The following is a 15,278-nucleotide window of genomic DNA, read 5'->3' as shown; positions in this document are numbered from 1 at the left end:
GTTATAAAATTAGAGCCTTGTCTTCTGGCACCAGCCTCATCACCCATTGATCTAGTCTCATCCAAGCACGAGATCAGAAAATATGTCAGCTCTCTGCTTTCCCTTTTAGTGCTGCCAACAGGTAGGTCACAGGTTTCCTCAGCATTGGTGAAGGTTCTGCCCCTCCCCAGTCTCTGTGAAGGAAATTTGCTGGGTTCTCACTCCGATTATGTTAGTTACCAGGACGTAGAAAAGAGAATAAAAGCAGGCAATAAGAAAGTAGGGTGTGAGTGAGCTGCTGCAGACTGCTGCAAAGGAAGAAGTGAGCTGGCTTCAAATGATTGGGTATGTATATCTGTATTGTGAATACATGTGTAATTTCTGAACTCTGGATGCCAGTAAATAAATTCTTTCTGCCCCAAGCTGAACTGAGCTCACAAATAGAAATATAAAGTGCATATGTTTAATCACCACCTAAAAAAGCTGTAGCCTTTCCTAACCTTAGGGAGCCTGGATTCATAATTACACTATAGACATAGATGGAGAAATCAGGCATCGAGAATCTGCTGTCATAAGAAGAGCAGTTCTCACCTAAAAAGGAAGAGCTTGATTACAAAGAAACTACAGCTGAAATTTAAAGCTAAGTTAGTAGTTTTTTACAGAAAAAGGGAAAAGTGAGCAGTAGTTGCTAGAAGTAGGGAAATACCCATTCATCCCACATGCTCTAACAAACTGCTCAGGCAGTTGGAAGCACTGCTGGACTTAAAATACAAACTATTTTTTTGCATCTTTTAGACTTCAGAAGATGGTGATGGATCAAGAGAAGCAAGAAGGTGTCTCCACTAAATGCTGCAAAAAGTCTATCATACGACTGGTACAGAAGCTTGCGCGAGAAGGGCTCCTCAAAGTCTATCGTACTACAGTCATTCAAGATGGCATAAGTAAAAAGGTGACTACACAAGCCCTGGAAGTAGCAGCAGCTTTTCTTACGACCTTCTGATTTATCAAAGTGGTTTTGGCCTTTTTAGTGAAGTACATGGATGACTTCATTTTTTGTAGCAGAACCCACAGTCAAGCTGCCCGGGAGCTACATGTCCCAAACTAAGCTAGTGTGAAAACCTGATTAGTGCTTTCAGTTATTGTGCTGCAGATAATTGTGAGACCAAGTCCACAGATCAAAGTCTCTGAATCTCGTTTCTGAGAAGTTCTGCCACTTATCAGTTATGCAATTCATGGTTCTCTCCCTGCACTGTCAGGCTGCAACACAATTCTATTTAATCCCCTTTTGAAAGCTGACAGGATATGAGAAATCCAGAAGTTGCCTTCCGAGTTGAGATTTATAAACATGATCTATTTAAAAAAAAAAAAAATCCACTGTTACTGAGGTTTGTAGAAGTAAAATGCCTGTAAATGTCAGTTGTAAAGCTGAGGCTTCTCATTGTAACGTTAGTGTGAAACCTTCATAAGCAGGCAGAGAATCTATTGAAAATTACCTGATGCACAATTACTGTAGGGCATATATGAAATCTCATCTGAATTGTGTCTGTACTTTCAGCAACAATATGTATTAGTTTGGCCTTCTGATGTATGGCTTTTCATTTATCCCTTTCATTCTAATATTTACAAATGAGGTGTTTGTTGCCCGAATATTCCAGATTTTAAAAATGAAAAAAACTGAGGCTCTAGGGATGACATTAACAGTTTATTGGTACAGAGATCATGGTCTGGTCTCTTGCTTAATGCAAACTAGCAATGGGAGTTTTCATCCAAAAGTGTTTATTTTGTGTGAGTTATTAAATCTTCATAGGATTCCTTCACTGTGGCTACTGTTAATCTCTGTCACTGTCTATTAATCTCTGATAATTTATGCATCTGATTAAGAGCCAATATCTCCATAAGTACCTGTTGTTTGTTTTCTGCTGCTCTGAACAGGCAGAGTTTGTTGTGCATCCTTCAGTGAGTCCTAATGATCCCCTTGTAAAAAGTGCCATTGAGCAGGTGCGTTTCCGAATCTCCAATTCAAGCACTGCAAACAGGCAAGTGGCAGCAATGGTTTGGATGGCTTTTGGGGAATTTGGCTTATCTAGGACATGAAAAAATATGCAGAAGAAATAAACACAAAGTTAGCAGAAGAAAAGAAAAAGCTGCTCCTTAGGAACAGAGGAATTGAAGCACAAAGATGAGGCCAGATACTGAATATCTGCTGAAGTTGGGAAAGAAGAGGGATTGAACTCAGCTTAATTTTTACCCAACTGCTGTCTGGTTTTAATGCAGGATTAAAGTTCCCCAGACACCATCCCAGGACCAGGCTGATGAAGAAGGTCTAGGGCAAGAGGCAGTTCCTGCTTCAGGAGAAACACAAGAAAACTCATGTAATGCTGATAACAGTCGGGCAAGAAAAACTGATGACAAATTGGGTGTAACACAGCTAAAAAACTATCACCCGGTTACAGGTACAGCTAACTTGGTTTTTTCTTTCATCTTTCACTTTCCCTTTTACTATTAATAATCACTTGCAGATGTTGGGCTCTCCTAAGATACAAGTGAGGTTTTTTTTTCTTTATTTATAGAAGAAATATTGGATTTACATTAAAGTAGCCTCACTACCCAGTGGTTTTTTAGCTGCTTATTTTTTACAATTACAAACTAGATATTTGTATTCACTACTACTTGTAACTTAATATTTGTAACTTATACACTTTCAACTGCTCATCTTTCCTTCCAGTTTCTTCACATCAGTTTTACAGAGGTAGCTGTTTCTCCTGTTGTAATCCTCTCTTTAATTTCTGCTTGCTACTTCATCTTCCCTCCCAGTTCCAGGACTTGGGCGTTCTCTTGGCTTTCTTCCCAAAATGCCCCGTTTAAAAATGGTCCACATGTTTCTCTGGTACTTAATTTATGGACACCCTTCAAATGGAGCACCCCAAAAAGGAGATAGTGATGGAGAGAAAAAAGGCAGCAAAGAAGGGCTGGATGGAAATGCAGCTGTAGTTGAAACACAACCAGATGGGACCTTAGAAATTATGACAACTGTGGTGAATCCTGAAGTCTCAGCACAGGAGACTGAAGTGGAGTTATCTAATCAAACAGGTAAGAAGTGGCATATCTTGACTTGAACCATGCCAAAGTCTGTAGTAAACACTGAAGAAAGGTAAAAGTGTACTTCAAAAAAGATTGAAAATCAATGGTTTAGATAATTTTCAGGATGTTGTAGATTTTCAGACTAATATGTTCAGCTTGAACACTCACAGTTTACTGTGAGTTTTAACTGTTAGTGCAACTGTAACAGGTTTGTCCTGTCTGAATCTAAGCCAGTCAGTCTTCTTGCTCCTAGTGTATGTGGATGATGAATCATGGATGCGCAATGTCCCTCCTCTCCCGCTTCACAGAGAGTTTGGATTTGGATGGGCTCTTGTCAGTGACATTCTCCTATGTTTGCCTCTCTCCGTCTTTGTTCAGATAGTACAAGTCAGCTACAAGGTATACTGCTTTTTAGTTTCATGTTCGTTTTACTTTGAAGTCGGGTGATGTCAACTATATACCTATAAGCAGTAGCAGTTATCCTCTTTTTCTGTTTTAAAAACTAGCCATTGGAGTTCACTTAGTTCTTGATAGTCTTTCACAGAAAAGTTAGTTGCTTTTATAGCCACACTGAAAAAAATACATAGCCCTATAATACTGCAAATTCTTAAGCTAATATTTATCAAAGAGCTTTTTATAATCTTACTGAATCTTCTGCCTCGTTGATTAACAAGAATAATGTTTAAGCATTTTACAAAAGCAGTAACATTTGCTTAGAAATTATTTCAGTAGACAGTTTTGGTAGCAAAACTTGATACTTAAAAGGATAGTTATATTTTGCATTTTTATTAACTTCTGAAATAATTCTAGGTGGATGGTCTGGAAGAGTTTTTAAATGACCCCCTAAAAAAGCACATTCTGATTCGATGTCTTCCAAGGTCAGTCCGACAGCAGCTTCTCTACAAAAGGTAAGCAGATGAGTCAAAGTAAATGGCTCTAGGGATGAAACAACAGTGCTTGACTGTTTTATCAGTTATTTCCTGTTTGTGTCAAAGAGAACTTTGTTACTTTAGACAAGGATCATCAATCTTCTAAGGAGAGTGTGCCAAATAGTGTTTTTCTCTCCCAGATAGAAAGTAATAAGAAACTAAACCAATATTCATGCATGCTGTCAGACAGTGTTTGAGAGCTGGGAGGTTCTGTCCTTCATAACTCATCAGCAGGATGTTACTCTGTATAAAACACACTCCTGACTGCTGCTAAATTAAGAATTTAATAGAGTCTAAATGTTGCTGTCCTTCATAAATCTTGCAGAAGATGCCACATTTCCCAGTTCCAGCCTCTCATACATACCATTCAGTTTCTACTCAGGCTTTCAGGGGCACATCTGCCATTGTTTGCCATTCCTCATCTAGGAGATTTAAAAATTGAGATTGGACTGAAGATAGGAAGGGAAATCAACATTAAAGGAACGTGATTCCAACCCTAACTATTCTATGATTTTATGATTTGAGTATGTGGAATTAACAGTACTGTGTTAGTTTCCCCAGAAAGTCATTGCAAACGATAGGGATTTGGGTGGTTGGAGGTTTATACAACACTTTGCAAACCTGCAAACGTGTCATTGCTGAGTGAATAGTGCTAGACAGTATCAAAACTTGTGGTTAGCTCAGGTTTGCAATTTCTAACCTATTACTTGCTGAATCTTGGTAACAAGGAAGCTAGATTTATGGTATTTTCTGATATCTGTGGGCTCCATCTGATGCGTTTATGAAAAATGGTGTGGCATCTAACCAGGTTGTCTCCCCTTTCCCCCCCCCGTAGAACTTCTAACTCAGCCAAACTTACTTCACCATTTCTAGGCTTGTCAAATGACCTGACCTCCCAGAGAAATGCCATTCTCATTAACTGCCCAGAAAAACTTAGGTCTTTGTGAGGTTAAATGTGGGCAAAGCAAATTTGTTAACAAACTCTCTCTCAGAAACTAGACCTTGAAGAAGTTTTCATGCAAGTTCCACATTTTTGCTATGTAAGTAGAGATGTAGCATGGGAAATGTTGCAGGTTTTGTTCCGCCAAAGCTATAAGCAACTGAAAGCAGTTTCTTGGAGCAGTAATTCTAAACAACCTTGACTACACGAATCATTGCCTATTTCTTTATACGTACACATGTGAAGGCTTATCAGCCCATGTTTAACAGTCATGTTTTCTTACTCATGTCTTCTTTTCATAACACTAAATTGTCTGCAGATCTGCTGGTGTTCTGACCTGGTTTAACTCATTTTTATGTGGTACTTCTGGGTAATTTTGCTCATTGCTAGCAAAATTTTAGTTAGTATTTGTCTAAAACAACTGTGTTTGTGATTTGAGGAGATTTTTGAGCTTGAGGATATTATGTGTTTTCCATAGGCTGATGATTAAAACAAAAATACCACTTGAGAAATTCTGAAACTCAGTATTTAAAAAAAGCAGTGGTTTCACAGAATCACAGAATCCCAAGGGTTGGAAGGGACCTCAAAAGATCATCTAGTCCAACCCCCCTGCAAGAGCAGGGTAACCTAGAGTACATCACACAGGAACTTGTCCAGCCGGGCCTTGAATGTCTCCAACGTAGGAGACTCCACAACCCCCCTGGGCAACTTGTTCCAGTGCTCTGTCACTCTCACAGTAAAGAAGTTTTTCTTGATGTTCACATGGAACCTCCTATGCTCCAGTTTACACCCACTGCCCCTTGCCCTATCACTGGACATCACTGAGAAAAACCTAGCTCCATCATCCTGACACTCACCCTTTACATATTTGTAAACACTGATGAGGTCACCCCGCAGTCTCCTCTTCTCCAAGCTAAAGAGACCCAGCTCCCTCAGCCTCTCCTCATAAGGGAGATGTTCCACTCCCCTAATTATCTTTGTGGCTCTGCGCTGGACTCTTTCAAGCAATTCCCTGTCCTCCTTGAACTGAGGGGCCCAGAACTGGACACAATATTCCAGATGCGGCCTCACCAAGGCAGAGTAGAGGGGGAGGAGAACCTCTCTTGACCTACTAACCACACCCTTTCTAGTGCACCCTAGGATGCCATTGGCCTTCTTGGCCACAAGGGCACATTGCTGGCTCATGGTCATCCTCCTATCCACCAGGACCCCCAGGTCCCTTTCCCCTTCACTACTTTCCAGCAGGTCAATCCCCAACCTGTACTGGTACATGGGGTTGTTCCTCCCCAGATGCAAGACCCTACATTTGCCCTTGTTGAATTTCATCAAGTTACTCCCGGCCCAACTCTCCAGCCTGTCCACGTCTCGCTGAATGGCAACACAGCCTTCTGGTGTGCCAGCCACTCCTCCCAGCTTAGTGTCATCAGCGAACTTGCTGAGGGTACACTCAGTTCCCTCATCCAGGTCGTTGATGAAAATATTAAACAGCACTGGTCCCAGCACTGACCCCTGAGGGACTCCACTAGCCACAGACCTCCAGCTAGATTCTGCCCCATTGACCACAACTCTCTGCCTTCTTCCTTTCAACCAGTTCTTGATCCACTTCACTACCTGATCATCAAGCCCACACTTCCTTAGCTTATCTATGAGGATGCTGTGGGAAACAGTATCAAATGCCTTACTGAAATCAAGAAAAAACACATCTACCGCTCTACCATCATCCATCCACCTAGTTACTTCCTCATAGAAGGCTATAAGGTTGGTCAGACATGACTTCCCCTTGGTAAAACCATGTTGGCTACTCTTAATGACCCCCTCATCCTTGATATGTCTAGAGATGGTGTCAAGAATAAGTTGTTCCATCACCTTTCCAGGGATGGAGGTAAGGCTGACTGGTCTATAATTACCCGGGTCCTCCTTACCCTTCTTATAGACTGGCGTGACATTTGCCATCCTCCAGTCCTCAGGCACCTCTCCTGTTTCCCACGTCTTACTAAAGATGATGGAGAGAGGCCTAGCAATGACCTCCGCCAGCACCCGTGGGTGTATTCCATCCGGACCCATTGATTTATAGATGTCCAGATGGCTTAACTGATCCCTAACCCAATCCTCATCCACCAAAGCAAACTCCTCCTTTATCCTGACTCCTTCTGGGGCTATAAGAATCTGAGGCCCCCAGGGAGAGTCTGCAGGAGTAAAGACAGAGGCAAAGAAGGCATTCAGCGGTTGCTGCAAGGAAATGGCATGTTTTCTGGTATCATTTTTAATGTTTTCATGAGTGCTGATTGTAATAACTCTAATATTGCTGTAGGAGGTACATCTTTTCAGTGGTAGAAAACCTTCAAAGATTATGTTATATGGGACTGATACAGTTTGGCCCAACAGAGAAGTTTCAAGACAAAGACCAGGTAATTTTATTTCTTTTTATTTTCTTTTATTTTTTAATTTAGCCACTATTCTTCATTATTTTTGTCCAATGAAATAAATGCAAGATTTGGGGGTTGTAATTACCTTAAATACTGAAGTAAAATTCCTGATGTTTCAGATGTATACGCAAACCTGAAGATCCAAATGACATATTGCAAGTTGTGCAGATAATTTTTACTTCCTTCTCTGGAAAGGCACTACTCAAGTGTGTAACACTGAACACTGCACACAGTAATGGTTGAGGAGGTTCCAGACTGGCAGCACTTCATGAAAAATGAGCATGCCACATTCTTTTTCATCGAGGCATTAGGCATTGGGGGGGTGACACAGAATAAAGTCAATGATCAGAGTAAAACAAGTACGTTCATATGCATCTTTTTGTAAATAAAGAGTATGTGCAAGGATAAAGAAGTGAGGACATAAAGTTTATGAGGATGAAATAGATAATTAGGCCCCAGAACACATCTGTTCAAGTGCTGAATGAGAGCTTGTAGGAAATAGACACTCTCTTGGAAACTTGAAATATCCTGTGCACAAGGGCAAAAAGAAACTGTTCTAAATCTAGAAACAATATATCTGGATTGCTGGCAAGGAGAGTTTGGGAGTACAGTGCAATAGATGGAGAAGAGTGTGTCTTCTGTCAGAGTACTGGCTCAAAACAGCAAAGACTGAAAAAATGCTAAACAGTCCTAAACAACATTAAGTTGTATGTCCTGTGTGTTAGGAAATTCTGATGATTGTTTATTTATTTTTTACCTACCAGCCTGAAATATACTGTGTTTGACAGGTCTTTGTGTATATGAAGAAAAATGCTGTGATTGTTGATACCACTATCTGTGACCCCCACTACAACCTGGCTCAAAGTAACCGCCCATTTGAGAGGCGCTTGTATGTTCTGAATACCATGCAAGATGTGGAGAACTTCTGGTTTGATTTGCAGTGTGTCTGCCTTAATACACCATTGGGTATGGTATAACTGTACCTTCTTAGTACCTTTACTGTTTATTCTGTTCATGCTGCATTCTTCCTCCTTTCCTAAAACTTGACCCAGGCTCTGTGTTTGTCATTTTGAATGTTTTAATCTCTTGGCTGGTACACCCAAAAAAGCTTTAGAAAGGGTACCAGCTTCCCATTAGTTCTGCCCTGAATACAATTTTGGACAAGGTAGTGCTTTCTAATGGAAGCTAACTGGAGCACCATTAGCCTCTATCGAGAAGTGGTGAAAATGTTGGTACTGTCTGGGAGCAGTAGTTTGCCACAGCAGGGTGGATTGAGAATGGCTTGAAGTCTGACTTCTCATGCTGATAGGCAAAACTATTTGTATGCCTAGGAGTTATCCGTTGTCCTCGTTCAAAGAGAAGTAACCTTCAAGGAGAGGAGACTGCACTAGATGTAGAAATGGAACAAGAGTCAGCAGTGGATAAACACAATCTGGAACGCAAATGTGCAATGTTGGAGTATACCACGTATGTCATCTTCATCCTTGCTTTGTTTCTTGAATAGAATGGGCAAAAAAACCTGTTCTGGTTTTGAGGATGTTGCTCAGTAGCAGAAGCAGTTAAGACTTTAGCATTTCAGTTGAGTGTTGTGGGGGTTTTCTTCGTAATTCAGAGGCTATCTGATTAAAAAGACATGTAGTTATATATCACATTTACAAGTACCTTGTCTACTAAGCAGGTTTTTATACTAGAGGAATGGGAAAAACAGATTCAGATTTCCTTCCTAAGTAGTACAAACGTGTTGTTGGAGAAAGCAAAGTTGAGAGGGGAGAAGTGCTCCCTAAGTACAGTTAATGCAAGGGAAAAAATTAAAAGATTTTCTGGTTTTGTGCTTTATATCGTGGTATCACAAGTAGCCTGTAGCTTCAACAGCTACTCAGTGTTAGTCAGAATTCTGTCCTTCTGTGCTGCACTTTGCTGCGCATTGTTTACAGATTGATTTCTAATATGGGGTGGTGTACAATGCTAAAATCTGTAAGTGATCTCTGGAGCACTTCATCTTCTGCCTAGTCACAACCAGAATACTTGAGAGGATGGAGTGCTTGCAACCTGTGACAGCTGTGCAGAATAACAGTTAAACATTTTATACTGTATTGTGCACTGTGGTTTAGTTTTGTCAATATTCAGTTTTAATAAACAGCCAGTTTAAAAGTATTTTCAGTTAGTTCAGTGTTAGAGGTAGGCACATCAAGTTATCTTAAAAAAGTTAATGGAGTTGAAGGAACCCGATTCCACTGATCTTTGCTGATAGAAAAAAATCTGTTCAGTCCACTCGTCAACTTTTGCATGTGGTCTCCATTGTATGGTAAGAAATCCTTTATATTGGATATCTTGTGTTTGCTTGCAGTTAGGCTGGAGATGACTGCAACATCTTTGAGGTCAAGAAACAGGGTTTGGATATTTTTTTCATGGTAGCTTTCAAGAAAATCTTTCAAAAAGCAAAACAGGATTTCAGAAATACTCTTTGGTGTTATTACTGGGCTGTCAGAGCTGTCGTAACTGCTCCATATGACGAGCTCATTCATAGTTTGATTATTTTTTTATTTTTTTAGGAAGTAAGTTTTAAGTTTTTCTCCATGGTTCTTTGCAAAATATCGTATTTATAAAGAAGAAAAAAAAAATTTGCACTCTAGCACCACATTAATCATTGAATAGCTCATTTAGGAAGGGTACCAGTTCATCCATTCTGTGCAAGTCATTGTTAGTTTTGTCCTCCTGGGGGGAGAATTGCAGTGCATTGGTTTTTTGCTTGTATATGTATTTAAATATTAAAGCTTTAATGTATTTTCTTGGTGAACTGGAGAGACCAGTGCTTGACAGTCAGTGTGAAAAAGGGTTATGATTGCCTTTAGTTCCTGTGGGAGATTTTCCCCATGCTTTTCCGTTTTCCATCTGAGTAGGTATTTTCTCTAGTTTTGTGGCAAGAATAGCATTGAGAACAGTTTAACATGGCCATTGGAACTTAGTTAACAGTAATGAAGTTGCTCTGGGTTTAATCTTGAAACTGAGATCTCAGTCATTAAATATCAGAGATTAAAACTTGACGAAAAAGTATTGTTGTCATGCTCCTTCTGGAGCAGGGTTAAGGAAAGGAGCATCTCTCCTCTTTCTCAACCCTATCTAAACTGGGCGGGCAAGGGTTGAGTTCTGCACACACATCACTTAAGAGCAGCTGAGAAAGCACTCCCTGCAAAAGAATTGCTATGTATTTTGTTATTCTTTCTGCTAGAGGCAGCCGAGAGGTGGTTGATGATGGAACTATCCCTGGAGATGGCTTAGGAGCTGCAGGTCTGGATTCCAGCTTTTATGGGCATCTAAAACGCAATTGGATCTGGACAAGCTACATCATCAATAAGACTAGGAAGGTGGGTGTTGTAAAATTTATATGCTGTAATGACTTTTCCAAACTCTAATATTCTCAAGGTTGAGATACTGATAGCAAAATCTTACTGCTTGCATGCTTTCAGCTGTGTGTCTCTTTCATCACTGGAAAGAAATTAATGCCAAAGGTGTTAAATCTTGGTGCTGAAGTGAGTGAAACAGTTGGGTGTAAATTTAAACTGAACTGAATTTGATAGTACATTTGACCAAAGGAGAAATAATTACGCAAGCAATTTTCATTACTTGAAATGTAGAAGTTGTCAGACAAAACCTGAAAAATGCAGAACAAGGAAATACACATACACACACAAAATAAATATTACTAGGAAGTCCAGCACAGGCAAGTAAGAATGGCCATGCCCGTTCTGGCTAATGTCCTGTCTCTGGCTGCTGATACAAGATTTGTAGGGAGGGTGTAAGAGCAAGGGAGTTGTGTAGAGATATTTCCTCAGAATATTCTCCCAGCTGTCTGCAAGCTTGGCTCAAGGCCATTCTAAACCAGGGGGTGATGTTTCAGAGCAGTTAATAGCTTTCTGTTCTAGCATTAATATCTGTGATTGCTTTTTTGGACTCATGTAAATCTTTAGTATCCACAACCTCATGCAGCAAAGTGTTTCAAAGTCCTATTATGTGTCATTGTAGCCAGGGATATTTTCCTTTATACTGAAGATTTATTTCTGACACAACTCAAAGGATATCATGTATAGAGTTGTTAAAAGCAGTACATTCCTTTTGCATATCACCTTTTAAAGCTGTGTTGTCTTAGGAAACTACTGTTTCTGAAAACGGACTGACACTGAGACTCCAAACCTTCTTAACAAAGCACCCCCTCTCACTCAGTACTGGAGGTAAGGTGGTGGTGCTGGTGGTGGGGTCTGTAACTGTATTATAGCTGTTGCTGTCTTTGTCAAACTCAGTATGGAGGATGTGGGTTATTCCTGTCTCCTTATGGTAATCTAGGATGCTTCTGGGGCAGTAAAATGGATAAATAATTTCCTTCTCTATTTCTGGATATATGGAACAATAATTTTTTAGCCAGTATTGATGACAGGAGTTGTTCCTGTCTCCTTACAATGATCTAGGATGCTTCTGGGGCAGCAAACTAGAGATGTAAATAATTTTCTGTAGAACAGTAATTTTTATCCTTTGTAATTTCTGATGTACAGTGTGCAGAAATTCTAGAGGGACTAATGTTTTGTACAAGTAGACACTGTTAAAATTGCAAGCTAAGGAGGAGGAAATGCTCCAGGTTGAATATAAAACCTGAACTCGGTACCCTAGGCTTTGTAATTACTTGATGATTCCTCATTTATGTGGGATTTTATTTTGTGAGCTGCTGAGAAGTGGCATGAAATGACATGACTAACAAAGGGCGAGTCTGAGAGGGTATGGGTGTTTTAATATACCTTAGTATTATAGAATGCAATTGCTGTAAAGCAAATTTACTGCTGTAAATATATGTAATTTTAGGTAACAAAATTAATATTTTGGGAGGAGCAAAGGTGGGATCTGAGTCACTTGTCCAGAAAGATGAAAATATTGAAATAAGTAAAGAACCAGCTCAGGATCGAACCAAACGAGTGAGAGGTGGAAAAAGCCAAAAGAGGAAGAGGCTTAAGAAAGATACTGGAAAGAAGACAAAGAGGAAAAAGAAGGGTAAGTAACACATCAGGAAAAAGAAGCATTCTTTTTGATGCATAGGCCTGCTGTGAGTTGCTTTAGAAAAGCTGATGTGACTGTCACGTGGTGTGGGAACTTCATGGCCATATCTTTGGCTTGCCTCTTTCAGTGAAGAGGTTGAGATGTCCTGGGGCTGTACACTAGCTCTGGAGAAAAGCAACAGTGCTGTGACTGTTACCTGTGTGTGAATCATGATTGCACTACTGAACTGTACAGACTAAAGAAATTCCAGTTGTGTCTGCACCACATCAACTCTCTGCAATTCACCATCAGCTTTTGGTAGCTGGCTTAAAGGTTCTTCATGGTATGGTGCTCTGGGTTGTCAGTTTGCTAACTAAAGTGATGGTCTTCCTGGGAGGGGTATTAATGCATTTTACTTCCTGAACTGCTACTTTTCTTCTCCGCTTTTGTCTTTCATTCCTAACAAACTCCAGTTGGTGCTGATACTGGATGTGATAGGAGTTTGAATTAATCAGGACATGTAATGCTGAGATAACAGTCTTTTTTGTCTTTTTTTTTTTTCCCTCTGATTTGTTAGCAGAGGATTCTGTAGAAAAAAGCAAAAGACTCCGCTACCATGATGAAGCTGACCAGAGTGCCCTGCTGCGAATGACACGTCTGCGTGTCACCTGGACAGTGCAAGAAGACAGTCTGCTCATGCTGTGCCGAATTGCTAGTCATGTGCTAAATGCAAAGGTATTTAATAGACCCATTAAGTAGTGGTCCTGAATACTGGGCACACATATCATCAGTCCTTGGAATTCATCCTGGTTCTAACCATCATGTGTGAATATTAAAAGCTGAAGTTTAACTCCAAACACATTTGTTCTTCACACAGGTAAAAGGGGCCTTTGTGCCATGGCAAGTCGTTCGGGATATCATGCATGCCAGCTTTGAGGAGTCCCTCGATAAAACTTCTCACTCTGTTGGACGAAGAGCTCGTTATATTGTCAGGAATCCCCAGACCTATCTTAATTACAAGTAAGAAGGTTTCTGTCTATGTTCTAGGCCAAATTTTCCTGAACTTAAGTGAAGGGATACAGTCCTCCTGTGGTTTTGTCTTGTTTCATGTGACTTACAAATTTCAACTGTTTTTTGCACTCAGTGTTATCAAATCTGTATTGAATTGGGAAAATTTCAACTATGTACAACACCTTCAATTGTATCTGTTGCAGAGTTTGCCTTGCTGAGGTTTACCAAGATAAGGCCCTCATTGAAGATTTCATGAATAGAGAAAATAATTATGAAGATCCACAGGTAAGAAGGAAGTATTCTAAAAGGTCATAGAGTACTTCATGCTGTTTGTGTTACTGAGTGCTTGCACTGTTTCAATTGCTGTGATTTCATCTCTCCTCTCTCCCTTGTACCCTTAGCTATTTTAAAAATAGCATCATTATAAAAATGCATCATCATTGCTGGTTGGAGAGTAAAGTGGACACCGGCAGCTTTCCAAAGGCACATAAACAGCACTGCTGTGCAACAAAAATGTTTCTCAGTGTGCTTGTTTGTAAACATCCATGACTGAGCATCTGTATGCACTGATTGGGTTTGGGGTTTTTTTATGCTCTCAGCCTCCTTGTTATCTGAGCAAGAAAGCATTTTTGCTCTGTGTTTTCTTATTTTTTATTCTGCTTGCATGTCTGAATACTGCCTTAGCTTCTGTGGATGAGTGCAGGAAGGGTAAGCAAATTTAATGAGGGAAGTGTTGATTCGATCAGTCAAAAGATTTATTTAAATTTTTAGCTTTTCATGGCTTAAATCAAGCACAATTTCAAACTGAAAAGTTGTTTATACTGTCAGTGCAAACTGAATTTCAAGACTTTTTTTGAACTGGGATCGTGGCACAGCAAGACTTTGTTTTCATCCAGGAATGACAGTTCATATTGTCAGCAAACCCCAGTCAATTCTGTTATTAATTTGTGTTTGTTTAAATTAAGAGTAGTTGTTCACTGATAGAGACATTGCTAAAATAAATGCATGTGTCCCTAGCCCCAAAGTCTGTCTTTGAAAGCAAATAAAAACTTGTTTCTAGAGAGTTCCTCTTCTGTTACAGGTGTTCTCTGAGCTATGATTGTACAAAAAGACTTAATGGAGAATGCGATAAAGACTGAAGGTTATAAAGAGAATAAAAAAGACTTAAGCAGAAGCTTAAACAAAGACCTACCAAGAGATCTTATGCTGTTAATTTGGTGTAATTGTTTTCAGAACATATGTTTATGGTGGGTTGCTTGTAGTTGTGAGTGTGATTACAGACAGAACCTGCGGCTGTTAAGTGAATCAGCTAACATGACCTCCACAGAGCTTTTTTGATGCATTCACTCGTCTGTTGTACAGTTTCTGACAAGATAATTCAAAACCGGCTACTTCTACTAGAATATTCCATGAATGCTTTGAAAGTAGAGGATCTTTTCCCATTCTAAGAAACTGAGGCTGATAACATTTCTCTCTCTTCTTTTGTAAGGTTTGTGCAAAGGAGTTTAAAGAATTTGTGGAAAGACTGAAAGAAAAATTCAGTTCAACTCTGGGGAATCCCAAACTTGAGATTCCTGATACTTTGCAGGAACTCTTTTCCAGGTAAGTTTCAGTAAATACAAGAAGCAATGTTTCCTCCAAATCCATACTTCCTAAATAATATAACTCATTTTTAGTTATTTGCATAAACTTGTTTATTTTAAACCATTCCTATTTTGCTAAATAAGACTTTTAAACCAGAAATTCATAATGTCAGATTTCATAAATTGACAAGTCCTCAACTTTGCTATTAGAGATGTTGCTACTCAGGTACATTTTAATTGTAGGATCATAGAATGGTTTGGCTTGGAAGGGACCTTAAGGATCATCTAGTTCTAACACCCCTGCCGT

The 15,278-nt window shown here is 39.7% G+C and overlaps 1 protein-coding gene across 7 annotated transcripts in view; it reads left to right on the top strand.

Annotated features, from left to right (window-relative positions):
• The window catches only part of GTF3C1 (general transcription factor IIIC subunit 1), a 43,095-nt gene that overhangs the window by 14,877 nt on the left and 12,940 nt on the right, over window positions 1-15,278 (top strand). For 6 of the 7 annotated variants that reach the window (XM_080620065.1, XM_080620062.1, XM_080620064.1 and 3 more), the window contains 16 exons: window positions 775-928; window positions 1,912-2,015; window positions 2,254-2,432; window positions 2,794-3,069; window positions 3,314-3,459; window positions 3,871-3,968; window positions 7,241-7,337; window positions 8,144-8,321; window positions 8,687-8,822; window positions 10,585-10,720; window positions 11,503-11,584; window positions 12,207-12,392; window positions 12,955-13,112; window positions 13,255-13,397; window positions 13,592-13,673; window positions 14,878-14,990. In XM_080620065.1, coding sequence (XP_080476191.1) covers window positions 775-928; window positions 1,912-2,015; window positions 2,254-2,432; window positions 2,794-3,069; window positions 3,314-3,459; window positions 3,871-3,968; window positions 7,241-7,337; window positions 8,144-8,321; window positions 8,687-8,822; window positions 10,585-10,720; window positions 11,503-11,584; window positions 12,207-12,392; window positions 12,955-13,112; window positions 13,255-13,397; window positions 13,592-13,673; window positions 14,878-14,990 — 2,268 coding nt within the window. The remainder of the gene's footprint in view (window positions 1-774; window positions 929-1,911; window positions 2,016-2,253; window positions 2,433-2,793; window positions 3,070-3,313; window positions 3,460-3,870; window positions 3,969-7,240; window positions 7,338-8,143; window positions 8,322-8,686; window positions 8,823-10,584; window positions 10,721-11,502; window positions 11,585-12,206; window positions 12,393-12,954; window positions 13,113-13,254; window positions 13,398-13,591; window positions 13,674-14,877; window positions 14,991-15,278) is intronic. The other variant, XM_080620063.1, reaches the window with a different exon arrangement.

The sequence above is a fragment of the Psittacula echo genome (assembly GCF_963264785.1).
Source record: "Psittacula echo genome assembly, chromosome: 5".
In the NCBI taxonomy this organism is placed as follows: domain Eukaryota; kingdom Metazoa; phylum Chordata; class Aves; order Psittaciformes; family Psittacidae; genus Psittacula; species Psittacula echo.
This window is presented reverse-complemented; position numbering and strand designations above follow the sequence as displayed.